Source organism: Ursus arctos, unplaced genomic scaffold (genome assembly GCF_023065955.2).
Source record: "Ursus arctos isolate Adak ecotype North America unplaced genomic scaffold, UrsArc2.0 scaffold_1, whole genome shotgun sequence".
NCBI classification, from domain to species: Eukaryota; Metazoa; Chordata; class Mammalia; order Carnivora; family Ursidae; genus Ursus; species Ursus arctos.
Genome location: NW_026622763.1, coordinates 42,140,145 through 42,167,583, shown reverse-complemented (window position 1 = coordinate 42,167,583; position 27,439 = coordinate 42,140,145). Strand labels below are relative to the sequence as shown.

At 35.6% G+C, this 27,439-nt stretch overlaps 1 protein-coding gene across 7 annotated transcripts in view; it reads right to left on the bottom strand.

The window, feature by feature from the left end:
• Positions 1–1,294: 1,294 nt before the first annotated feature.
• Positions 1,295–27,439, bottom strand: part of TANK (TRAF family member associated NFKB activator) — an 86,294-nt gene continuing 60,149 nt past the window's right edge. For 6 of the 7 annotated variants that reach the window (XM_044381530.3, XM_044381529.3, XM_048214021.2 and 3 more), the window contains 4 exons: positions 12,080–12,156; positions 11,334–11,449; positions 5,578–6,158; positions 1,295–2,125 (listed from right to left, as the gene is read on the bottom strand). In XM_044381530.3, the coding sequence (XP_044237465.1) occupies positions 1,946–2,125; positions 5,578–6,158; positions 11,334–11,449; positions 12,080–12,156 (954 nt within the window). In that variant the 3' untranslated portion in view covers positions 1,295–1,945. Of the gene's footprint in view, positions 2,126–5,577; positions 6,159–11,333; positions 11,450–12,079; positions 12,157–18,958; positions 19,100–27,439 lie in introns of those variants that run through there. The other variant, XM_057318160.1, reaches the window with a different exon arrangement.

Genomic DNA, 27,439 nt, shown 5'->3' with positions numbered 1-27,439 from the left:
TCGTGTGTGCAGCTTTTTTACCTGGGAGCTGTTCTTACCCGGCCACGCTTAGCAGATGCCAAGACGCAGTCCCTGCACGACTTAGTAATAAGAGACAGAGGGGGAGACCTGGCGGGTGCCCACTCCACCTTTCGAGCTGCAGCCAGCGCCACCTCTGCAGTGCGGGACTGGAGGCTGCTCTCCAGGCTGCATTTCCTGTGGCCCAAGAGGGCCTTTTCCCTCGGAAGTTGGAGCCCTGGGACCCAAAAGGAAACGAGTTTCCCGCTCTTAGTAACAGTGCTGGAGGTGGGAAAAGGGTGGACTGGAGAAGAGTCCGTGCTAACACTTTAACTTGAGTCACTTTCTGGGCTACCATTTCCTTTGGTTGTCAGCAGGCTAGTAGATGGCAACCGTGCGAGAGGGACTCTTTCTCTTCTACAAAAGGAGAAGGAAAAAGAATCCCCATTCGCGAGATAGGTATATTCAGGCTGGTACAGGCTGAGAAGTTTTTATTTTTAATTTTGTGTCTGTGGGGGGAGGAGTAAGTGAGAGGCGAGGCTGGGTGCGTGGGAGGTAGGGAAGAGACTTGGCTAATTGTCTAGGTATTTCCATTCAGCCCCAGTGGCAATGGAGGAAAGATGTACATGTCTCAGAATCCTTCACAGTGAATGCCTAATAATCGCTATGTCACCTTGGTGAGGAAGATGTCAACATGATGTGCTTGGCACCCTGAGAAGTTGAGGCACCATTCTCATTCTTCCAGGAGTTAAGGCTCTTTACTGTGACACAGAGGCCTCTCAAATCCCCCCATCCTAAAACCCTCCAATCTTTAAAAACACTTACTCCAAAGAAGGTTTAAATTCCTGTTTTGAGAGTTGCAAATCAATGTTCACTTTCTAAAATGGAAGCCATGCCTCAAACACTTTAAAAAATCGGAGGCAAAGGAAAACCTAAAGAACAATCACAATAGGGAAGAAAAATGGAAGAGAAATCTCATTTCAAACAAAATTTTGCAGCCTGCTGATTTGGTACCCTCTCTCAAATGTCTTCCAGTGGCCATCAATCAGGTGCTGACAATGAATAATAAATTTCTGAACAACAATGTAAACATCTTATAATATGAATCAATAAATGTGGATAGTCCTTACAGGGCTTTAGATTTGCTCTCAGGAAATACAAACATGTTTCTTTAGCAAGTTTAGTTTGAAAAATAATTTTTAAATTCAAAGTGATCTAGTACTCATAATTAAATATCACCAGATCTGATAATATCCTCTATAATTAGAAAACATGAATGTTATAAACTTTCCCAAAATGTGATTTATTCCTTTATTTTTTTTCACTCAGGATCAAAGAACACATTTAATGATCACAACATAAGCAACTTTTTAAATATTTAACTCATCTCATCATGTAGCTATACACACAGTAAAATTTAAAACCATGTATATTATTTAACAAAACAATATAAAGTGTTTAAATAATTCTACCAGTGATTTTATCACTCGGCAACAAATGTCTCAGGTTTGGTATCTACTTAGACATTCATGTTGTCTGCTGTTCTGTATCATAGGTTCATTAAAAAAAAAATCACCTATAGCATAAATAATCTAATTTGCAGGTGAAAAACCTATAAACATTTGATGTCACCAAATTCAATAGATCTAACTAGAAATCCAAGCAATAAGCTTAGATATTTGAAACAAACATAAATTAAGGTAATGAACACTGTAAACATGAATACAATGAATTAGTTATATACAGAATGATCTTTTAAAAGATAATAAAAGACAGTTACAATGCAAGTTTAGAAAAAAACTCAAATAGCTGTGACATAGCTATTTTTCAATAAATGATCTTCAACTAAGTTTGCAATCAAGTATTTATAGTATTACAAACCCAAGATCATCACATGGAACTTGACGATCACATAGAATCATCACACAGAACTGTTTTCAAATGCATCTTAAGTCTCCCCATTAAAGTGTGAATTAAGATGCCGGAGGAAATCCCCCCTGGATGTAATGGATGGTGGGAAAACTGCTTGACAGAATTCACATACTCGAGGTATATGCAGTTCTGAGCCTGTGTCACTTAGTACCGATGACAAGTCACTGTCTTGATTAGAAAAGGGCTTCCAAATGGGCTGCAGGAAACAAACAAAAACATCTTCTGTTATTTGTATTTAAAATCAACTTACAATGAATTTCAAATTCAAATTTTTTGTGTGGGTTATGTGCATAAACACAAAATAGCCTTATACGAAAGCAAATTACCTTTCCATAGCACTAGCATGAAGACATGACTCAATTCTCTTTTCATTAAGGGCACAGCTCAACTTTGATTAAAGAGTCACCTAAAATCCATACACACACTTTATCTTCACATATTTAAAAATTTTCCAGTTATACCTCCAGCAGATTTTAATACCAGTTATCACAACAGCAGTAGTTTTGGAACAACAGACAATAATTAACACTTTCTGAAAATTAAATTCTATCTTTTCTATTTTCCAGCAGAAGCCTTAAGTTATGGGGCTCTTTTAATACACAGTACACGAGACATGAGGTGTGTAAACTGGCATTTTGATCAAGAGCCCTTTAAATTTTGCTATTTATAAGCAAATACACAATGAATAAAACATACAGGAATAAGTGTAGTTTTGGTTTTAGAAAAGGAATTTTTAAAGTACTAAACAAATTCCACTGATCAGTTGTTTTTTGAAACCTCAAATATTTAATCATCCAACAAAATCTAACATGGGATCCATTCTTTTGATTTAGTTTGCTCTTGTTACACAGTGCATCGTTTTGCTTTCTTTCTTGTGACTGAGTACAGTGAAACTTGTCAATAGCTGCCTAATTAAAGTATGGAAAATCACAATTCAACACAACTGTCTCCATTATAAGCAAGACTTAATTTCTGAAAATACTGCATTTATTCCTTCTAAAAAAATATCTAGCAGGGCAAGAAAAAACATTTAGTTCAATAGTAGGTGCTCAATAAATGTTTGTTGACTGGAATATCTTACTTTCCTGAAATATTATAAACCAAATTATTTAAAAAATTTGCTTTCTTGTATACCTTGACACAGCTAATTTCTGATACTTTGAGGAGAATCACCTCAAAAAGTCAATTTAAAGAGACCCCTTTGGGCTCCTACTGCGAATATGTTTTTATAGTAACAGCCTAGTCCAACACCTGATACAGTGTTAGTTTTCATTCCCTTAACCAATCTCTTTCATTCTAGTTAACCAATCATTTACAACAAACAGTGTATTACTGATTGAAGCATTTGAGTTTCACGACATCACTGTCTTCTTATAAACATTTTACTGGACAGCTGCGTACAGTTGGTGTAAATATACAAAGTCTGTCTAGGCACCGAGATACATTCAAATATTAGAGCAGAGGCTTATAATAACATTGACAAAGTCATTCCCTTTTTAAGAAGTGACAATTTTATCACAAAAAATAGTAACATTAAAAATATTTATTTTAAAATTTGGGATTATTTTCTTTACAAAATATGATTAAAAACAGCAGTAATAACACTGAGTATATAAGCAAAAATAAGTTAGAGTTAACCAGATTTAAATTTTACTGTTTGCAGTTTAAACAAAAAGTAAAAGTGATTAATGTGCATCACTTTAATGGGAAACTGATATAGATATAAATAAAAGACTGTTTCATTAAAGACAATTCTTATTTAAGATCTATACAACACTAAGAAATAAGCTTAGAAGCACTTTAGCTTCTACATTTGGTGAGCCAATCTTCTACTGCAAATTTATCTTCAAAGTCCATGTTTATCCTTCTCTATTAGGAGTTACTGGTTCAGATTTTCAGATTTGATCTTTTCATAGACTTCAGTTGGGACCCCACTCACTGACTCAGCAAAAGTAGGAAGAAAAGAAAATCACATAGAGCAAAAATAAGCAGATATATTTTAGGCTTTGTTATGACAGCTGAATGTATAAAAAAGTAGTAGTAGTGATTGATATAAAATAAAAATCTGAAACATGTAACCTCAATTTTTCACTTCTCTTTGTCATTACCAACAATTCAAGAATTTTGTATTTATTATATTAGCTTTATTAATACAAATAAAAAGGCAAAATGTTTTCAAAAATTAAGAAATATTCTTTCTATCCTAAACTGCAACGTGGCCTTCAAAACAAACTAATTTCTTTGCCTTTTCTGCCAAAATATCAATTATCTAACCTTATGCCCCATGTCTTGTGACAGCTCAACACCAATTCTCCTGCATTTTTTAAGCTGAATACTTTTCCATCAAGTTGTAATCACATACCAGCTGTTTCCCTTGCTGTAGCATAGAAAGCAAATGCACAATGCAGGGTGCCATCTACTGAAACATGAACGCACAGACTAACTAGTAAAAGAACAAGCAAGAGATATAATGGGGAAAAAAGTAACAAGCATTAGAACCGACGCACTTCACAGCTCCACAGGAATTCTATTTGTAATAAAAGAAATTGTTTAATTTGTTTCATTTAGTAGTAACTATAACTGAGACTATGATGTGAAATAAGGCACAATGTAGAACATAAGTGAGTTTATAATTAAAGCTTACTGTCAGAGATGCCTAGTTTCCCCCACTACTAAAATACCACAGCTTGACTACTGCCTCCTTTGTATGCTGATTTAGAAGTCTGTAACCTATACGAGTACTTAGAAAGCCAAAGGGTATTCATCAAGTTGTTGGATTTTTAAAAATAAGTATCTCAAGGCAAAGAGAAATTAAACAAATGTGTGCAAATTATATAGATATTTACACCATTCTGCATTTTCACAAGCTTCTGCTTATTGTAACAATTATATATTTTCATTTGCCTTCAGAGGCATTAATTTTTGTTTTTGTTCTTTTAAACTAAGCACCATTCTCTGATAGAACCTGGATAAACGGGAGGGTAGTAGTGGATGGGGGGGGGCTGTAAGTAGTGTGTGAGCTTTAGAAACATTGAAGTGTTTGATTAAAATCATACATATGCAGAGACTATTTAAAAAATATATTAGGCTGCATGTTCATTGCCAGATTAGAAACCAAAACCAAACCCTACGGATCTACGTACTGTATAACTAGAATGTAATGGAAGTATTAGGTGAAAGACAGTTCACTTATTTTGATAAATAGGAATACACGATGCAATTATTTACTTATGAAAAACATGCATTCTTGTAAAGAGGAATATGACACGCACAAACTTTTTAATAAAAAAATGTCATTTGTTTCACAGTATGAAATTTAACAAAGAATCCTATTGTAACACTGATGCTGAGTAAAAAGCTTTGAATAAGGGACTAAGAAAGTGACACACACTAGGTACGGACAAAGCTGACATGTATTTTAAAATGTGCCCTACATTTTAAGGTACTTCATAATAGAGCTTTACCATATTCAGCTTCTCAAATTTCATGTCATTTATTATAGGACCTGGGTTTTTTATTAAAACCCTTAACTGTAGCTAGTCATTAGTTTAAGAAGGATGACTGATAACCTAAAAAAGATGCATATCTGTGCATGTATGGCAAAATGTGTGTTCACACATAATATATTTGTTAATGCAAAACGGTTACCTGCTGTGGTCCTCGGATAGCTTTTCCCGGGGAATCAAGTGAAGCAAAAGGTGCATCAGACGGGTCCTGAAGTGGTAATGTATTTACATATAATGCATTATGGTTTCCAGGTGGCAAACACGGAGCTCTATCCAGAGTTGTCCTGATACACGTGTTTACAAGATTGGAAGGTTTTGTTTTGTCAGTTGTTTTAAGGTTTTGTATAGCTGATGCTATGGGGTCAATTCCCTGAATTTCAAATAAAGTTTCTTCTGTTTTAACAAAGTTTCCCGGGTTGTCTCTGAACTCCATATTAAATTTATCCTGGCATGCTGCCTCAGATGTGACAGGACCAAGGATGTTGGGTCTTTCTGGAGTACTATGTAAGAAAGTAGAGTCATTGTCCGTAGGTGGAAACTTGACATTGAATTTAGAAAGTGAGTCGAAAGAGGTATCTTCCTCCTCTCGGCCCAGTCCTCTCGGTGTGACAGATGTGACGCATGGTGCACCTCTATTTATATCCTCTTTAGCCTGAGGCTTAAACAGCGCTTCTTGTTTCTCTGTTTTGTCCGTACACTGTACAGGGAGAGAGCACTGTGTTTCTGCAAGGAAAAGAGCACAAAAGGAAAACAGTTGCATTCCAATCATTCTTAAAAATCTCAATGTTCAATTAGCTTTGGACAGATGATAAATATTATTTTCTCTATCAGTTTGTATAGCAACTGAAGACAACTGGGATTTTTTACATTTGCTACAGCCTTCCACAGGAATAGTAGCAGTCTCCAGTGCGTGAATGGGAACCTAGCTTCTTAGTCACGGCTAAACTGCTTTGTCTTCTCCTAGGTCTTTGCTGTAAGCTTTGCATCTTGTTCACAGTTATACTGCTCTATGCTTAAAAAACATTTGCTTGTAGTGTATACATTTAAACATTTTGTCAGTAATGGAAGCTGCAACTGTGAGCTTGCTTAGACAAATAAGTTGTTAAAAAGGAAAATCCTTACTAGGCCTATATAACATTATACAGGTTAAGAATCTACATGAATTAGGCCATTTATTACCCCTAATATCACTGTGTGACAAAGTGTCTCACCAATCAATTTGGCCATTGTATAGTCTCAATAACCCATGTGAGGGAGTAGCAGTGGTGGGGGTTGGGGAGGAAGAAGGCAGCAGAGGCAAAAGAAGGATGAAATTTTGGGATGCATGTTCAGAAAACTGCATGTGAATATGTAATTCTCTCATTTTATATACAGGCCTCTGAAGCTAGTAGGTAGATATCAGGTAGATATCATGGCCTCTGCAGCTCATTTAACTAGAAGCTCCTTATCCAACAAATTCAGCTCTCTAGAACAAATTCAGCTCTCTAGGACACAGGCAAAAGCTAGAAAGTAAGTAAATAGAGCTTCTGAGGAGTCAGAATTAGAGCCAAAAGGCCCACAGATACATGCATTTTGCTCTTATTCTCTTTTTAGATTTATTCTAACGAGCATGATGATATTTCCCTAGCTCAGAGCTGGTTAGAAGCAGCAAATTAAAAGGTAGGGACAGGATTTGTTGAAGACAGATCTATATCAACAAGAGCTGAAAGCATGAGAGGAGACAAGAAAAAAGCAGATATAAGAACTCAGAAAACACTATAATCTGGTGTAGGACCAATAAGGGCTACATCTCTCAACGCAAAAAAACAAGGATCAAAGCACTCTCCATGTCGATGATCCTGAGACATCAGAAAACGCTAAACTGTGCTCCACAATCTTACCTAGGAAGACAGTAAGGCTGGAGACTGGTAATGTGTCATTTTCATTAAACGGACAAAAGGTAGAAATTAAAAAAAAAAAAATCAGCACTTTAAAAGGTAGTCATCAGAGGAGTTGGACCTTCACAAAAGGAGGCTTTCCCAAGGATGCTGGCTGAAACAGAGCATGCCCTGCACAATTCTGTCCAGGTTAGTGGCCAGTTAACAAATGTCCGTTCCTTTCCCTCTGGTCCTGGCACTCTCATCACACCTTTCCATGTTTTGCCACAGCACTTTCCGACACAAGATATTTTCTGCTTGGACATGATGGTAGTACAGTGCAACCAACTTCTTTGGTTTACCTTCTTATATACCTACTACCTCTCTTTAGTACGTACCACCTTATCTTATTGGATTACAACAGCCTTTGAACTGCTTCTTTGCCTCTAAAATTTAGCTCATATCCAATCCATTCTCTACAGTGCTCCCTATTTTTTTCTAAAGTACAAATCTGGTCATTTTTACCTTCCTAATAAAATCTTTTCATGGCTCTCCAAAGCCTCATCCCTCAGAAAAGTCATATAAAACTGTTTATGACTGGCCCTTGGTCCTCTCCACGCTCTCACCTTTCGCCACAACTATAATGGTGGGGAACTTTGTACAGTTCTCCGAAATAGCCAAGCTTTCCTGTCTTTGGGCCTTTGTACACGCTGTGCAGACTGCCGGAAGTGTCCTCTCTGACTACTCTTTAACTCTTATTTGTCCCTCATTTCTTGGTATAGACATTAATTTCTCCGGATAGCTCTCTCTGGCTCCCCAAGTCTGGTTTAGGCATGATTCTTGGGTGCCCTGAGGGTTAAACACTTTGCATTATGTTTCCAAGTATACTGTTCTTGCTCCCATTAAAGTAGGTTTCTTAAGATCAACTGTTTTGTTTCCCACTTAACCCCAGTACCCTGTCCAGTGCCTGGCACAGAGTATGTCCTCAATAAATGTATTCTAAATGAATTTATATTCTGTTCCCAACAGAGCCTAGCAGGATAATCTACATTCACTAGACAATCTATGTGTGATGGGGAGTGGTGCAGTAACTGAGACCAAGCTCAATTGTTTGGCAGGATTTCTTTGTCCTTGGAGGTGTCTTAAAGTCCATTAACTCTAGTTATTTTTCCTGATAGTAGACTTAAGAGTAGCAGGAAATTCTAGGAAACAGTACTTTCTTTGTAAGTAATATTTGCTAACTGCAAAAAGCAAATCAGGAAAATCAACTGCTGAGGTAACCAAATTCTCTAACACGTGAGGAGGAAAGGCTTATCAAAACGATCTTCACAAGAACAGGGAGAATGATGATGACGAATCTGCTGCCGCTGCTAATGACAACTATTAACATTAACTGCACTTCTACATGCCATGCACTGTTATAATCATTGTATCTGCCTTCGTTCATTTCATACTCAAAATAGCCACCTGGTAGGCACTGTATTTTCCCCACTTTACATGTGAAGAAACTGAGACATGAAGAAATTACTTCCAAGGCTACACAGCTAATGAATGAGTGGTAGGTCTGGCACTGGGACCCAGGCAACCTAATTCTAGAGCCTGTGCTCTGAAACATTATGCTAAATCAAACATGCTGCTTTCTATATATATTGAAGAGTCCCCCAAATGATAGAAATGTGTTCTGAATTTCTTTTCCAGTAGTTGACCTATCGCCCTTGTGAACAAAACCTGGAAAACTCAAAACAGCTATAATAAAGCAGGTATTTTCTTTTGGTATAGCTCGTGGGCATACCTCAGCCACATTAAAATAATTTTCTGAATTAACCTGTTCAAGCAATGAGTTACTATAAAAAAAGAATTAACGAGGTACATAAAAGTACTTGTCATCCTGACACTATACTGAGAAACATGATCAGGTGGAGCAAACTGCTTTTCTATTTTGTTTATTTCAAGAACACTTATTTGTGCAGGAAAAAAAAAACACCACCAAAATGAGAAACGTTTTTAGATTTCTAAATTTTAAGTACAGGCTGTCCATTTAGACTTCTTCTTAGTTTAATTACTTTATATACTGACAAAACAAAAAGATCTGATGGTTGTTTGTAACCTGCAATCCTATATTCTACTCTTGTGATCTCTCTTGAAATAGGATCCTCCTTTATGGACCAAATAATACTTTTTACGAAGCCACATTTGCTTAAACATACATTTTATCTTTATCCCTTCTCAAGGCTATTGCTGTAAGTGAATGAGAGAAAAAAGGAAATGTACAATTCTACTAACTCAGCAATTTTTCATGAATCATATGTTTATCTAAAAGTAAAAGTCAAATTTTCACAAAAAATAACATGAGGACAATAACGCTAATTTCCAGCTGCATTATGCAAATCACATTTGAAATGCTTTCTTTATATTTTTATTCAATGCAATGTTCATCCTTAAAAAGTCTGAATAGTCATCTTTTTCCAAAATATTTTTCTTTCTTTCCCTTTTTGACCTACTACTACCAGAATAATACTTAATATTTTGGTTTTTGTTTGGACCCACCAAACTTCACTGGAGTCTGTGGCGCACAGATCTAAAATATTTTAAGAATAATGTTGTATTTTTTATTTGTGACACATTTAATATAAAACACAAAAATAACATTAAGAAGCAGTTTTAGTGGGGAAGAAATTGAAGTTAAACACTCAGTGTTCTAGTTGACAGATACATACTCAGATTTAGACCTGTGCAATTTAAAAATGGTCAAAGTATTAAGCCATTGATAATGGGGTAGGTTCTCTGTGTAACAATGAATATATCACCATTACAGTGTTTTGATAAGATGCTGATGTTAAAAAAATCATGTTTATGAATTCTACATACCACATCTCTATAGCTAGTACATTTTAAATAAAAATAATTCTTTTACTTCAGAAGTACTTAGTGCATTTAGCTTACACAAAAGATCAACTTCTCATGAAAATGACAAAGACTCAGGTGAAAGAACTAGAGTTCTTTTTGGGGAGGTAGAAGGGAGGGAGGGGAAGAAATAAATTATGTCTGTCTACACAGATTGTTTTGTTTCTCTACCACACTGTGTGCCTTTTCTGAAAATAAAATGGTAGTAGTATGCAAAAAGTGAATTTACACTATAAAATGATTTCTAAATAGCCTAGATATAAGAGCTGTTAGAAATGGAAAGTGATCTTTAATTAAAGGGGTATTAGCACTGCTGCAACATCTTTCAGAGTGAAAACTGTAAATCACATCTCTTGGGAATTGAATGCAGAATATCTCAAATCACAAAGGTAAAGGAGAGTTTATCATTTCAAATGATCAGTTTACCTTCCTTTTGTTTACAGAAGTGCTTGGTAGCCAGATTCAATCCCTGGTATTTTGCTATTCATATGAACGACTGAAGCAAACACCAGTTCAGGGTTTTAGGAAAGGGTAAAGGTTTTAAAAAACACACCATATCACATGTGTAAAACAGATGTTCCTTTTAAGTTATATTTTATACTAAATTTGTACTTTGTATCTCCAACAGAACTGGCCTCACGAAATGAGAAATGTTTACTTCTTGAACCAAATTATAAAAATCCATAGCGTTCAATCAACTTTCAAGCAGAAGTTAAAAACAAACCTGACTTTTTAATTTTACTTAGCTCATATATGGTAGTACAGCTTCAGGCTGCATAGTAACCTATGAATTCATGTTTAATTAAACCCCCAAATAGCAACTGAAAACTTTGAGAGATTTCCTATATTTGTTTTGTACTTTTTTCAAGGTGGGACTTCTCATTAAGATGATTAGCAATTACATCACTCAATTTTTTCTATATAGTCCCACACACAATAAAGAGAGAAAAAAGCCAATTATTAAATAATGTTGTAATACAGCACAGAACTTAGACAGCACTTACCCATTATGAGTGGTGTGAGGCGCAAACTGCAGATCCTTAGCACTTAATAAGCATTTAGAAATGTTTTCACAATCAAAAAGAAATAAATTTCTATCAATCAAATTAATATTATTGTGTGTTAAATCAAACCTTACCAGTTGCAGTGGCTGGTACGTTAAGTTTGCTTAAGTGGTCTTTTTGTGCTTTTGCTAGCATGCGTATCCTATGAAATTCTTCTTTTAGATCCTGGAAAGTCTTCTCTACATAAGCCCTAAAATTAAATATTTTAAAATATAAGGCTCTATCTTTAAATACTTTTTATCATTATTAAACTTAAATAGCACCATTTTATAAACCGCAAAATAATTACTGAAACGTTAAAGTTAAAAAAATTAATTTAAAATCCTAGAAAATGTCCTAAAGAACTACTCTAATGTTTGGAGAGCCAAGCACAAAGGCACAAAGAAAGCGATAAATTAAAAGTTCTAATACATACATGTAGCACAGATGAGCATATCTACTTGTTCATATATCACACTTTTGCTGGCTGTCTCATTCTCACGTTAGAAATTTCAATGTATTGATTTTTATTCTCAGTAAACATCTTAAATAGAAGAAAATTGAATGTTCCTCATTTTACATTAAAATCTGTCCATATAAAATGATGTGGCCATAATACTTTGTCTATTAATTAGAGCTTTAATTTAGTTTTTAGACCCATCTCCGCTTTTCACTGTATGACTTACATACGTCATTTTAACATAGAGGAGCCTTGGGTTGGTCTCTTCTAGTTCTAAAATGCTGCTATTTTGTTACAATTGCAAAATTTTAAAATATGTAAATAAAAACATATTTCAATATTTATGATTTTTAGAGTTGGCAAAAAAGGATATAGAACTACCTTTCATGGAATAAAGGAATGCCAAGACTCCTTGGTGAAGTTTCTTTTCTAGGAGAAGAAACCTCTTGTCTTCTTACCTTAAAGATACAAAAGAATTACCACTTTAAATTGCTTCTAAACTCAAATGAGAATGGGTTAACAGAAAATACAATGGAAAATTCATCTTCCTCATGGAGAAATAAATTTAGGTAGCTTACAGATTATATACATAGATTTTTTTTTCTTTAAATGAGAACAATCAGGGAAAAAGGAAAATTAAGGTAGAAAAACAGGATGGAGACAAGAAGTATTTCTGGTAGCTTCTGTAATTACTATTTCCAGTACTGACAATTCAAGAACTTTCCTCAAATTCAAGTACTGACTGAAATTGTTACTCTTGATTATCAAGCACCTGGTATGACCAGCAACTAGGGGAAAAAATACCTGTGTGTATGGTGTATTTACTTCTTTCCCATTATTGGCCTATATGTTTAAATCAATGTCTTTGTATTTTGTTATGGATTCTTTGCTGAGGAATGCAGCTATATTTAGAGGAAGAAAGAAAAACAAGCTACAGCACCTTAGCATTTAACAAGCATTTTAAAGATAGCACAATGATGTATTTAAGCTACTTTCTGAAGCTAAGTTCTTGCCTTTCACTCCCACCCTGTGGCTTATCCTGGTATTACATTTATTCTGACACCTAAAAGTCAACATTAAAGAACATGTAGTAAATCCACTGTACGGTTTAGATTTTAAAACAATCTTTAATCATACCTAGAAAACGTTGTGTATCTTCTAAAGGCATAAACTGACAAATTCAAAGATTTGAAAATGTCTTAATATTATACAATCATAAATTATAATTCTATCAAAAGTTTATAGGTCTTATTTAAGTTCAAACTGAAACTGTGGACAGTATTTAGCTACTTTTTAAGATTGAAGGTCATTGTAGCCATTATTAAAATGGATAATTTTATCTCACTGTTTCTTATCATCCGAGTATAACCCCTTTTAATCCTACTATTCAAAAAGTTCTTTCAGTTTTTTAGGAGTTTTATTTGTTAAGAAAAAGCCTTGATTCCAGTTTTTTTTTTATTATTATCTTCTCCAATTTATCTCAGTTTACTGCTCTACTTTTTTGGCTTTTTCTAAATAAGAGTGTTTGCTTAACATTTCTAAAATGGAGTAGTCCTTTAATTAGTAAAATAAAGTCTCGGCAACCCAAACAATTTGATTTTATATATTATATGTTGTCAGACTGCAGTAAAATAAATATCATTTGCTACTGCACACTTTTTGTCTGGCAAACATTTAGGCCATGTCTTCTTCTGGATTAAAAGTGTTTTACTGAGCTTGAAAAGCAGTCACATCAGAAGACATTTTACACTCAATTTCTTTTTAAAAGCAGTAGACAAGGATTTTCTTTTGTGTTATGTGCAATTAAAACATTCAATGGATTTTAGTGTGGACTAGGAAGAAAGGCAACATTTTAAAGATACCCAACCATTCAGGATGCCATAAGTATGAAAGCAAACTTTTTAAAAGATACTATATTAAGGGGCTTCTGGCTGGCTCAGTCAGTACAGCATGTGACTCTTGATCTTGGGGGTAATGACTTCAAGCCCCATGTTGGGTAGAGAGTTTACTAAAAAAATAACAAATAAAATGAAAGATACTAAATCTGTATCAACAAAATCAGAGAAGAGGTAATATTAAGAGAACAGATACATTTGACAATTTAGTGTTAAACAAATCAAAATATGTGATTAAACAAAATGATTAATCTCCTTTTAAAATTTACTACCAGAAATCCTCAGAATGAAACAAAATTATTTTATTAGGAGCCAGAAAGAACCAAAAAGAAGTAGAGTTGACTTCTGAACTATGTGGAATTAGAAGTGCCAACCCCTATGTATTAAAATCCATGTATAATTTTTGACTCCCCAAAAACTTAATTACCAATAGCCTACTACTGACCAGAAGACTTACTGATAACATACTCTATTAACATATATTTTGTATGTTATATACTATATTTTTATAATAAAGTAAGCTAGAGAAAAGAAAATATTACAAAAATCATGAGGAAGAGAAAAAATAGTACTGTAATTATAAAAAAAAATCCACATAGAAGTAGACCCATTCAGTTCAAAACCTCTGTTGTTCAAAAGCCCGTTGTGTTCTGTTAAAAATGAAGATATTTACAGAAAAGACTGTAAAGACTATTCCAGTTTCCAAAGAACTGATTTGGGAATTAGTAACTGGAATGATTGCTTCTGATGTTAAAAGAACCCTTAAAAACAAGGGGGTTGGGATGGAGATGAGGAGATGAAGGTGAAGGAAAAGGGAGGAAAAGAATGATAGACTTCTTATGGTTTGGCGAATAACCTGTGTCAACCTACTTCTCTGACATTTAGATTTTTTAAAAAAAGATTTTATTTATGTATTTGAGAGACAGAGAGACGTGAAAACACACACACACACACACACACACACACACACACACACACAAAGTGGGGGCAGGGTGGGGGAGAGTGGCAGGGAGAGGGAGAAGCAGATTCCCTACTGAGCAGGGAACCCAACTAGGGGCTTGACCCCAGGACCCCAGGGTCATGACCTGAGCCGAAGGCTGATGCTTAACAGGCTGAGCCACCCAGGTGCCCCTCTGACATTTAGATTTGATAACTGGTGTGGGTGAATTTATCAGGAAAAGATTCCTCAGGTGTAATGGTAAGGGGTAAAGGGAGGATTCTCTTATTGAGAAATTTCCATGAAGTATGTAAATTTAAGGTCTTCAGCTTCTTTGGGATTAGGAACACAGTCCTGCTTACTATTATTTTTGTTATTCTTATTGAAGAAAAACATTATGATTGTACTAAGCAATACACTGCATCTTCTATCATTTACACCAAATAAATATCTTGATATAGTTCGAATGAAAATTTTAGGTCTCCAGCATACCAAGAAAAAATTTCAAAAGGGACCTTTTAACCTGTTAGTTTAACAAATGACAACAATGGCAAGCAGTTTTACACTGGGGTTTATCTAGAATGGGTATAGCATATCTATGCTATTTTCCATTGTAGCTATCTGACACAACTTTCTGAAAACAATCATTTATTTTTCAAAGGATGTAGAATTAAGTGTAGTCAATGGCAACTCCCAACACTCTCCCCAGAAACTCAAGACTTGCTTTTCAATGCTAAATTACTTTACTTAATGAAGACTATGCAGTTCCTAGAGCATCCCATAGAGTAAGCAAACATTAAAAGAGGTAACTTGTATTTTTCTTTCTATTCTCAACTATTATCCAAGCGGACCCTGCACTGCAGGACGCTGAAGTTACTGCAACTTCAAATAAGAAAGCAAGGGAACTTTGAACGTTATATTTTAGGAGGCTTTAAACGTTAAATCATTCAACAAATGAGTTTATTTTGAGGTACTAAAACTTAAAATACTTAACATTATAAACTGTTCCAAGTACTAGTTTGGAAATGCCGAACTTGTGGAATGAATACTGAAATAAGAGCTTTACACGTCGTACTTTTCATTTACACTTCCACTATGGCGCTGGATAAGTCATTCAACTAAATCATTAAGATAAACCCATTTTAAACAGTTGAAAGATGTTGTGAAATGATTCCTTAAATTGCCTCTTATGTGAATTGGGAGAATTTTGTTTTAGTGTAAATCAATTTAAGTTTCTCATAGATGGGTATCATATAAAAAATATACGTTCCAGGGCCAGTTGAATATGCAATGATATTTAAGGAGGGAAAAGAAAAAGTGGCTAATATTTTTGTTAGTCCCAAACCAGATTTATTCTTAATGCAAAGCTAATGGAAAACTTTTTCTGTGTGTTTGTGTTGGGAGTCCAGGATCTGTTAGATATCAACATCTTAAAGAAAGAAATGTAGATTTTCCCCAATGCTAGCCTTTTTTTATATTTAGCACTAAAAGTGAAAGTGTTTTATTCCTTTTAAAAACCAATTTGAAAAATAAAGAAATGAGTCACAATAACCAAAATATGGATTCAACCTAAGTGTCCATAATTGGATGAATGCATATAGAAAATGTGGTGTATATAAATATACAATGGAATATTGTACAGCTGACCCTTGAACAACATCAATTTGAACTGTGCAGGTCCACTTCTATGCAGATTTTTTTCAGTAAATACAGTACAGTACTGTAAATGTATTTTCCTTATGATTTTCTTAATATTTTATTTTCTGTATTTTATTGTAAGAATACAGTATATAATACACATACAAAATATGTGTTAGTCGACTATGTTATCAGTAAGGCCTCTGGTCAATAGTAGGCTACTAGTAGTTATGTTTTTGGGGAGTCAAGTTATATGCAGATTTTCAACTATGTGGGGAGTCAGTCTCCCTAACCATATATATATGTGTATATATATATATATATATATATATACACACACACATATATACATATATATATATATATACACACATACATATATACATATATATATATATATACACACACACACATACACATTCACAATGAATATATCAACCTTAAAAAAAAAAAAAAGGAAATCATGTTGTTTGAGACAACATGGATGTGGAGGACATCATCCTCCCAACCAAGTACTAACCAGGCCCGACCCTGCTTAGCTTCCGAGATCAGATGAGATCAGGCGCGTTCAGGATGGTATGGCCGTAGACTGGAGGACATCATCCCAATGCAAGATACGGCAGGCACAGAAAGACAAATACTGCATGATCTCACTTATATGTGGACTCTAAAGAAGCCAAAATCATAGAAGTAGAGTAGAAGAGTAGAATGGTGGTTGCCAGGGTTTTTTTTGGGGTGGGGGGAGTTGTGGGGGATGTTGGTCAGAGAGTACAAAGTTTCATTTATGCAGGATGAATAAGTTCTGAAGATCTCATGTACAGCATGGTGATTATAGTTAATACTACCACATTGTGTACTTGAAATTTGTAAAAGAGTAAATCCTAAATGTATTCATCACAATGAAAAAGAAGATAACTATGTAAAGTGATGGATATGTTAATTGGCTTGACTATGGTAATCATTTCTTAATGTATACATGTATCAAAACATCATGTTGGGGGTGCCTGGGTGGCTCAGTCAGTTAAATGTCTGACTCTTGACTTCAGCTCAGGTCACAATCTCAGGGTCGTGAGATGGAGCCCCATCGGCGAGTTTGCTTGAAATTCTCTCTCTTCCTCTCCCTCTGCCCCTCCCAGCCCCCCCCAAATAAATAAATCTTAAAAAAAAATAAGCCCATCATACTGTACACTGAAAATATATATATTTTCTATTTATTAATTATACCTCCATAAAGCTGGGGGAAAATGCAATAAAATTTAAATTCAAAATCATGTTTTTTCTTCAAAATTTTAAGCAACTGAGGTTAGGAAATTAAACTTTGTTATGAAACTTATAAAGATAATACTACATTCATTAATATAATGTATACTCTCTTATATAGAATATAAAGCTGAAAAGGCTAACATCGAATAAAGGTGTTAAGTTTGTAATGACACATTTTGAACTACAGCAATGATTATCATTCTATTCCAGTGTTCATATCAAAGATTCCCTCTAAAATTTAGTTGATGCAAAAGGAATATTTATTTTTAGGTGGCTCAGGCAACTGAGTGTAGCCAATATTTGATTTTGTTTCTGGATGAGGCTTAGAATTATGCCTTTTTTTAAAAAGTAGAATTACGACTTTATTTATTTATTTTAAAAGATTTTATTTATTTGAGACAGCAAGACTGTGGGGGAGGGACAGTGGGAGAGGGGCAAAGGAAGAGGGAGAAGCCAACTCCCCACCGAGCAGGGAGTCCCACTTGGGGCTCCATCCCAGGACCCCGAGATTATGACCTGAGCTGAAGGCAGATGCTTAACTGACTAAGCCACTCAGGTGCCCCTACAATTATGCTTTTATTTATTTATTTATTTATTTTTAAAAAAGATTTTATTTATTTATTTGACAGAGAGAGAGGCAGTGAGAGAGGGAACATGGGCAGGGGGAGTGGAAGAGGAAGAAGGCTCCCAGCGGAGGGGCCTGATGTGGGGCTCGATCCCAGGATTCTGGGATCACGCCCTGAGTCGAAGGCAGACGCTTAACGACTGAGGCACTCAGGAGCCCCTAAAATTATGCTTTTAAAACAGAAAAGAGAACTATGCTCTTACTTGGAACAATGTAATCCCAAGAAATAGACCAAGGTGAGATAGGATGGATTAAAGGAAATATAAACTGTGGAATAGTTATAAATACTAGCTTGATAAAGTTTTCTACAGAAAAAGGAGAAATAGGGGTGTCTGGGTGGCTCAGCCAGTTAAGTGTCTGCCTTCGTCTCAGGTCATGATCCCAGGGTTCTGGGACCAAGCCCTTCACTGAGCCTCCCTGCTCAGCAGGGTGTCTTCTCCCTCTGCCCTTCCCACCTCTCCTGCATCTCCTCACATGCTCTTTCTCCCTGAAATAAAATCTTAAAAAAAGAAAAAAGAAAAAGGAGAAATAAATGAGCAATGAAAAAACAATCTGAAAACAAGAATTCACTTATCACTTAGATTACTGAAACTAACAATGAAATGTTAAAGGAGAAACTGAGGTTGAATATTTTCTTACCAGTTTTAGATATATTGAGACAAAGATGTTATGGTAAAGTCAAGTACTGGATATGGTTGAAACAGGGAGAAAGTGAGAATACGGCTGAGACAAGGAAGAGATTAAGGTGGAAAGAGCAACAAAAAAAATTACAAAAAGGAGGTTTGATGAGAATATAAAGGCATAGTAAAAGGAAAGTTCAAAGACAAAAGACAAATAAAAAATACAAGAAATTGTATTTAAGAATTTATGGCTGTGTGAAATCTACAGTTCTCTTACCCTCATTAATATTACTAAAAATCTAGCAAAGCAAGAGGAACACAAATCCTACGAGTCTTGTCTGTTTGGCATGACACACTGTGCCAGGCAAACCCACTGCCAGTGCAGGAACAATTTCAAGGCAAAATGGGATCCATTCCAGAGTTCTGAAGGAAGCAGCAAGAAAATAAACAATATAAGGATAAAATTAAATACCCAATTACTTCCAAGTTCTTCACAGGATTCTGGTTTAATGTAAATCCCAAAAAATCACTATCAATGCTACAATAAAACATTCTTTTAAAAAAAGTTAAAATCCTTTACCAGTACTGTCACAATGACTATAATTTCAATTCTATTACGTTATTTTGAAGCACAGCGAGATTAATACTCTCCTACTGTCTGTCTTTTGAATCTTCACTGTGCATTAGGTTCCACTTGCACATCTTTCTGAATTTATTTTCTTAATAAGAATAAATATCGAATTGTGGAGATGCCTCTTTATGCAAAATAGAAAATGAATACCTTAAATGACCAATTTAAAAAAGTAAGGCTTCCCATAACTCCTCCACTGCTTCTCCAAACACCAGAATTTAAATGAACTGACTTGGGAAAATCCTTTTCATTAACCACAAATTTTATGCTATACCATTGCCACGTTGAACTGAAAATATCTTCATGAAGATAGCTGTTATTAAAGCAATTTGCATATATTAATTATTTAACTTAATCCACATAATCTTGTAACTTAGGTACTTTGATTTTGAAGTTTCCTGTAGTAAATAAAGCTCTGAAGAGGTCCAATAATTGTCTACAGTCTAGTAGATGGAGTAGCTGCAATTGGAACCCCGGCCTCATCAGTCTAGGTTCTTAATTTCTCCAGTCTAGGGCTTGGCTGCCAGGGAAGCCCAGGGTAGTTATCTAGCATGGTGAGGTAGATACAGAACGGTAACATTCATACACTGCACTAAGGCAAACTGATTTTAAGATTCTAAAACCTGTCATACAACAAATACATTTCTCAATGAGAAGCAGTGATAAGCCAAGTTTTGATGTTTAAATTTTGCCTGGGAAAAACCCTTTGGTATGGCCTTTTTTTTGTGCTCAAGAATGTCCAAGTAGAAATTTACATTCAAAAATAACCTAGATAGATTTACTCAAGTTCTGCCAAACCAGTTCAACTGCTGACAGAAGCAATCTGGCAATAGTTTCTTAACCAAAATTTCATAGTTTATTTCTCAAACTTACTATTGGAAGTTAACCATTTGACAAAGCATGACAATGGAGAGTATCTTATTGTTAATTCCATCTTCTCAAAACCTCAATTCTCTTCCTGCCCCCCATCTCCCAATAGAGGACTGGGCATAGTTACGGTAGCTGATTTAAAACCCTTGTCTAACAATTTCACTATCTAGATCCACTTAGGGTTGGTGTGTTCCCTTGAAACTGGGTTACAATTGACTCTCCATGTATTGAATAACTTTAGGCTGTACCCTGAATATTGTGAATATGTTGTGGAGACATTATGCTACACAGTGCCAAGGGTGGAAATGTTTTTGTAGGCAATTAACTTGATGAGGCTCAGACTCCAAACTGTCACTCCTTTTCTTTGAAGGGTAGTTCAGTCCTATAAGCCTTAGCTGCAAACTGCTTCCTATTTGCCCCTGCACATCTCTGCCTCAGGGGACAGCCAGAGACATGGGCTGAGTTTAAACACAGAACTTAGGGTTCTTCTTCCTTCTCTGGCTCTCTCCTCTCTGGGGCTCCTTCCCTCTCTCTGGTGACCATGCTTATTCTGAGCTCATTCTCCTTCCTGATTCTTCCAGCCAGAATGATGGTGGGTTTTCTACCGGAATTTCAGCCACTGCAACTATGACCACTCTCAGGACAAAACTATAGAAAACTGGGAATTTACTCTGAGCTGATGACTTGCTCCATATTTGACTCCTTTCTAAAATACGCAAAGTTCAGTGTCCAGTTCCTAAGGGAGTTCTTCTTGTGTATTTTGCCAGAGTTAATACTGTTATTTGTAGAGAACTGGTTAGGTACTCATTCTTCTATACAGAAGCTCCTACTCCCAAACTCAGGGCTTTTTTGTTTTTTTAATCCCTTCATTCTTCTGAGCCTTCACAATAATTTTCCAAAGAAGTCTTAATCACCAATCCACTGGCTTTTCCTAAAGCTCTCATTCTGTTCACTGCTCATTTGACTGTATTCACACTACTGACTATAACCTCCTCCTTGAAACATTTTTTTTGGCTACCAGTATAACATATTTAGGTTTTCTTCTTTAAGTTTTGATATTTTCATTGCCCCCTGACCAAGGCCATACATGTGGGCATTCTCTAAGGTTCAGACATGGGCACACTGTTCTCTCATTATATACTTTTCTTATCATTCATTCTCGTATCAACTCTATTGAGTTTTCATTTTCTACAGTCTGTATTTTCAGGCCTCCCCTCTCTCTTGATAACCACTCTCATCTCTTTTGATACAGTACCTTTTCACTTGTTCTGTTGTCTACTGTAGACCACATTTTAAAACATAACCTAATTACCTTTTCCTCAAATATGGTTCAAATTTCTAACATTCATTTTCCTTTTTTAATGTAATGGTGTTCTCCTTAGCGTAAAAAAAATCTTAGGGTAAGATAAAACCTTAAAGAAAGTGAGATTAGGCTTTCCTGGAATAGTAAAATCCAAAACAAAACTGTAGGTCTGACAAAGGGCAATAAAATGCCAAGATTTATTATCTTCCTCACATCAAAAGAAATAGAAAAAAAGTAGGAAGGAGAGCTTTAGATTCAGCTTTAGAAAAAAAGTTCTCACTTTGTCCTTAGGACAAGAGGAGAAGAGAATGTTTAACCAGCTGCAGCAAGAAGGAAAGCAAGAGTTACTGCATCTATTTGGTCATTCAGCAGAAGTAAATTCCAGATGACACTTTAAGGGAATAAGGACGAGTCAGTGAGGCCCTGCAACATTATGTGGATACAGTGTAGAGGGAGACATACTGTTCTTAATGTTAAGTAGTGAAGAGCAATTAGGGGTAGAAATAATGTACGTAAACCCATCTGATATAGAATTACTTAGATGAAAACTACGTTGGAATACAAAAAATCACAACACCACTGCTGGTAAGCAAAATGGGAGAGAAAACAAAAGATATCCATCTTGGATAGAAAAAAATCTTTCAGGGAAAAACTCAGGTTTCATAACATGGCAAGACTGCCAAAGTATAATGTATTAGGTACAAATGAAAAATTAGGTGAGCCTTCCCTGTCTCTCCCCCACCAAATTCTAGAAATATATTTAAGGAGACTACAAATCCATTAAGAGGCTGTTAAAATACAATATTGGGAAAAATGCTAGCTAGAGATTCTGTGGTTAAATGAAACTAAGTGGTTGTCTTACTGTTGATTTCAGATGCCTTTAAAATTTATCAGAACACAATATGCAACATTTTACAGGTCTGGGTTCTGTGGATACCCCAGGAAATGTATCAGGCACCACACTATCTTTAACAGACTAGAATCAAAATTGTTTGTTCTAGACTTAATACAGAAGGTATAGAGAAGTAACCGGGAGCAATATACAGGTATCATGATTTAAAGTATAAAGATGTAGCTCTCTGGGCTCAGATCTAGTTTGTGGCGACATGGCTAAACGCACCAAGAAGGTCGGAATCACTGGTAAATACAGGACCTGTTCTGGTGCCCCCCTCAGGAAAATGGTGAAGACTGAAATAAACCAGGGGGTCCTAAGCTATCTCCTTGATGAGACAATAAAAATTATTAATTTTATTAAATTTTGATCCCAAGTTAATGGGATCAAAAATTTAAATATTGTGCGAGACAAAAGAGGAAATACACACAGAGGACTTCTGTTTCATACCAAAGTACAAGGACTGTCTTGGGGAAAAGCACTGGTTCAACTGTTTGAGTTGCAAGCTGAACTAGTCACTTTTTTAAAGGAATGCCATTTTCACTTGAAAGAACGACTGACATGCAAGCTATGGTTAATCAGACATTCTCAAAAGCAAATGAAGTTAGCCTCTCACTTTAAGGAAAACAATTGACAAGACTTGTTGTGCATGAAAAAAGTTTTAAGTTTTCAAGTGAAAACTAAAAGCTTGGGGAATGTGTATACCTGTTACAGTAAGCTTGACAACTGCCCAAAATCCTTAAAAAGATTTTTATGATGATATCAGTAAGATGTTAAACGTGATTTTTAAATATTCTATCATAGTCAATATCTGCAAGATCTGTATAGCTCAGTGAAGCAATATTTTCCAAATAACCAAATCATGATGCTACAAAATCATATAGGTAAAAGATCTAAAGTACAAGGTAGACCACTGGCTTTTAATGCAGTAGAAAAGTTCACTGGTTTCAGCTTTTATATTGCAATTAATACTTGAGACTACTACTTACTGAATTTTGGTACGGTATCAAAGGAGAATAGTTTCTAACTATTCTAACCACAATTTCTAAAAAGGTTATTAAAATATTCTTCCCTTTCCTAACAACGTATCTGTATGAAACCAGATTCCATATAATTCAACCAAAAAACAATACAACAGATCACAACAGACTAAACGTGGAACCGTTTCATATGCTGAAAAACCAATGTTTTCAAAACAGATTTTGAGATTTTTAGGACATATTATAATATAAGAGAAACTAGATTGTTTTGGGGGGCTAGTCCTAACCTACTGAGGCTGAGAGAACAGACTTTCATGACTGGGTCAAGAGAAATCAGGGCTGAACAGAATATACTAACTTTGTTTTGTGGTATCTGGAGAAGAGTAGAAAAAAGAAAAATGGGAAATGTCAGGAAGGGGCTTAAAAGGCGGAAGTAAGGGGAGAAAAGCCATCACTAGAAATAATCAGATGCGCTTAGAAGCCTGGGAAGAAAACTTAAAAAGTGATATGCCCCTTTCCATTTTTTTTCTTCCCTCAAAAATTATTTCCAGTATTATAAAAACAAAAACCTTAAAACGATGTATTGAATTAAAAAACAGAGGCCCAGACAGGAAAAACCTAGGCTGGAGTAATAATTCAGATTTGGAGGGGAGCCTGGGTGGCTCAGTCAGTTAAGCATCCAACTCTTGATTTTGGCTTGGGTCATGATCTCAGGGTTGTGGGATCGAGCTCCATGCTCAGCGGGGAGTCTGCCTGAGATACTCTCTTGCCTTCTCCCTCTGCCCCTACCCACTGTGCACTCTCTCTAAAATAATAAATGAATAAATCTTAAAAAAAATTCAGATTTGGAAACAATCAAAATTTCTGCAACAGAAATTTCAAAGTATCAACATATATTTTTTTGTTTCTTAAGTCTGTGATATATCTAATATGACACTTTGGAAAAAACTCTGAACTTTAATGAATAAACTGACTGAAGGTAATTTTTCTTCCTTCTAATTACTATTCTACCAGAGGGTCTATAAACAAAGACCAGTCTCCAAACAGGAGTAATATAGAAGTGTTATACACTAAAAGAAAGTATATTCAATCCAGTCTCTAGAAACAAAACTAGGGGGAATAGGACATTTGCTCTGAGAGAAAAGACAGGGTAGGGTGTTCACACACATTCTCTCCAATCCTACTAAGCCCCTAACTTAGGCTGCCATGTGCCATTGTACAGATGGTACAATCGCTATTTTTGTCTAATAAAATGTGATGAAAAACGATAACTGATCATTAAAAGAATAGTGACTCTAAATATAGTTTAAGAGACTTGCGATAGAAAAAGTGAGAAGCTACAGGAGGCCTAAACTCAGAGAGAGAGATCCCTAAGTAGGAACTGCATCTGAAATCCAGTGTGTATGACAAACGAACAGTTCAAGGACAGGGATGCCATCTAAGACGTAGATTTGTGAGGCTAGGATTTTATAAGTTATGGAAGTCCAGAAAGTAAAGCAGAGCTAAAGTTCACCCTGCTGAAACTGTCATACATAACTAGAGGAACACACCAATGCCTCTCACTGAAGGACCATGTATAGGATAAAGTAACAAAATGGTAGGGAGCATTCTGTCTTCTGAAACCATGATTATGTTATTTTAAAAAGGTTATAGTAGGGGCGCCTGGGTGGTGCAGTCGTTAAGCATCTGCCTTTAGCTCAGGACGTGATCCCAGCGCTCTGGGATCGAGCCCCGCGTCAGGCTCCTCTGCTGAGAGCCTGCTTCTTCCTCTCCCATTCCCCCTGCTTGTGGTCCTTCTCTCCTTGGCTGTGTGTCTCTCTCTGTCAAATAAATAAATAAAATCTTAAAAAAAAAATAAAAAAATAAAAAAATAAAAAGGTTATAGAAAATGAAATGCTCTTTCAAAACCCCAAGTTTTAGCTTTTAGTTAATTTATGTATGTATGTATGTATGTATACATGGCTGTATCTATGCATGTAATCTCTGCACCCAACATGGGGCTTGAACTCATGACCCTTAAATCAAGGGTCACATGCTCTACTGACAGAGTCAGCCAGGCACTCCAGCTTTCAGTTTATATAACGCTCTCCAAAGTGGCCTGTAATAATTTTGGTTCTTGCTTAGAAATTATTCTTTTCCCATTACAATCTTGCAGAAATTTACATATCTGTGCACATATTACCAAAATATAGGCATATAAGAATATGTTTTCTTTTCTCTACTTGAACTAAATGTTGGGCCCCTGCTCAAGCCTACCTACCTTCAGCTCACTGGGAATTTTTATTTTTAAATTAAGGTCTACATGTTTTATCTGTACCATAAAATTATACTTAGTGTTTCAGTTTATCATATAAGTAAGACTTCGCATTGTCTTATAATGTTTGCTAATTGCTTTGGGTCTCCAAACCCTTGTTTCTCCAACCAGATTATGTAGCTCCTTAAAGGAGATAGATCTTGTCTTCCTCTTTTTTTTGTATTCCTGTCACTGACTAGCAAGACTAGGCAAATAGAAGGAGTTCAAATACTTCTTGTTTAAGTGATTGACAAGTGAATTTTTAGACATCAGCCTTCTCCCAACATGTCGGAGCCTCTGTACATACTAGAATTGCCAGGTACAGCACATCTTATTTCCTTAATGTTAGCACTGATGGCAGCTCCACAGCTGCATCACTGGCTTACTCTTCTAAACCCACAAAATCTTCGCTGCTCCTCAAAGCTACCATGTATCTGCTGATCTAATCATAATGATAACTACATTAGAAATGCGCCAACTGTCTAATCAGCATCTTTCAGTAACTGCATTCTTTGTATTTTTATACTTTTGCTTGAAGCATATAAGTCAGATGAAAAAAGACATGTATAAACAAGAAATATACACAGAAAATCAGATAAAGCAAAAATCAGCTCTTAGGACACATGAACACATGAGCTCTATTTAAATAGTTAGAAGTTCAAATAAACTCACATTATACTTTTTGTATTTTGGATCCTAGACTCTGAAATGACTTTACAACAATCAATAATGTTGGTTTTCTTGTTTGTTTTTTAAACCAAGACCTTAAGCCAGAGGGCAGGGACAGTATCTCTTTGTTCTTCCAGCAGCTCGCAGTGTCAAGTACACACAGCAGTTCAGTTAATGAATGAGCAAAGAAAATTTACCAATATCACCAAATTCTTCTGCGCATTCTATATTATTGCTCTCTACATATTTTCTTGCATCCAAACACTCTATCTAGACTTTTGTGTAACTTCCACAAAAACAAAAAGTAGGATAGAAAGAGGAGGGCAAGCAATTTTTGTCAAACCCTGGGCAGCTAGAATAGTATTTAATTTGGGGGCGCCTGGGTGGCTCGGTCATTAAGCGTCTGCCTTCGGCTCAGGGAGTGATCCCAGCATTCTGGGATCGAGCCCCACATCAGGCTCCTCTGCTATGAGCCTGCTTCTCTCTCTTCCACTCCCCCTGCTTGTATTCCCTCTCTAGCTGGCTGTCTCTGTCAAATAAATAAATAAAATCTTTAATTTGGCAACTGAAGTGCTTCCCAGAGCAGTATTATAAAAATCTCTTATTTCCAAGATCTTAAAAATGACCCAGTATATTACAATCCTGGCTTTTAAAAAAGTGAATTAAATAATACCAATTTATATTTATATTAAGAAACATAATTTGTTATTTAACTGCTGAGACATCAAGACAATGGTGTTCTACAAATAAGAGTTTTGTGAAGACTAAGTATGTGTATTTTTGTGTTATTTGATTTTCTACATATTTTCGATTTTTAAAATTGGCTATAAAAAAAGAAAGAGTAAAATAGGCAGCAGTTTCTTGGTTCTCTAAAACACGCTCAGCTATTCCCTGGAAAGTCTACATTCGAATTTTTGAAATTGTTCTTAAGAGGAGAAGCTATGATATTTTTTTCTTCCGAGATTAACAGTGATAGGATTCAGGAAGTTGAATTTACTATTAAATTCTGCCAAGGTCCTCTACTTTTCACTAGTATTTATCATATAAATTGAATATTACACCCCACACCCCTGATCTTTGGTACCCTCTTCTGTATGCCACAATCTAGAATCCCATGATACTTTT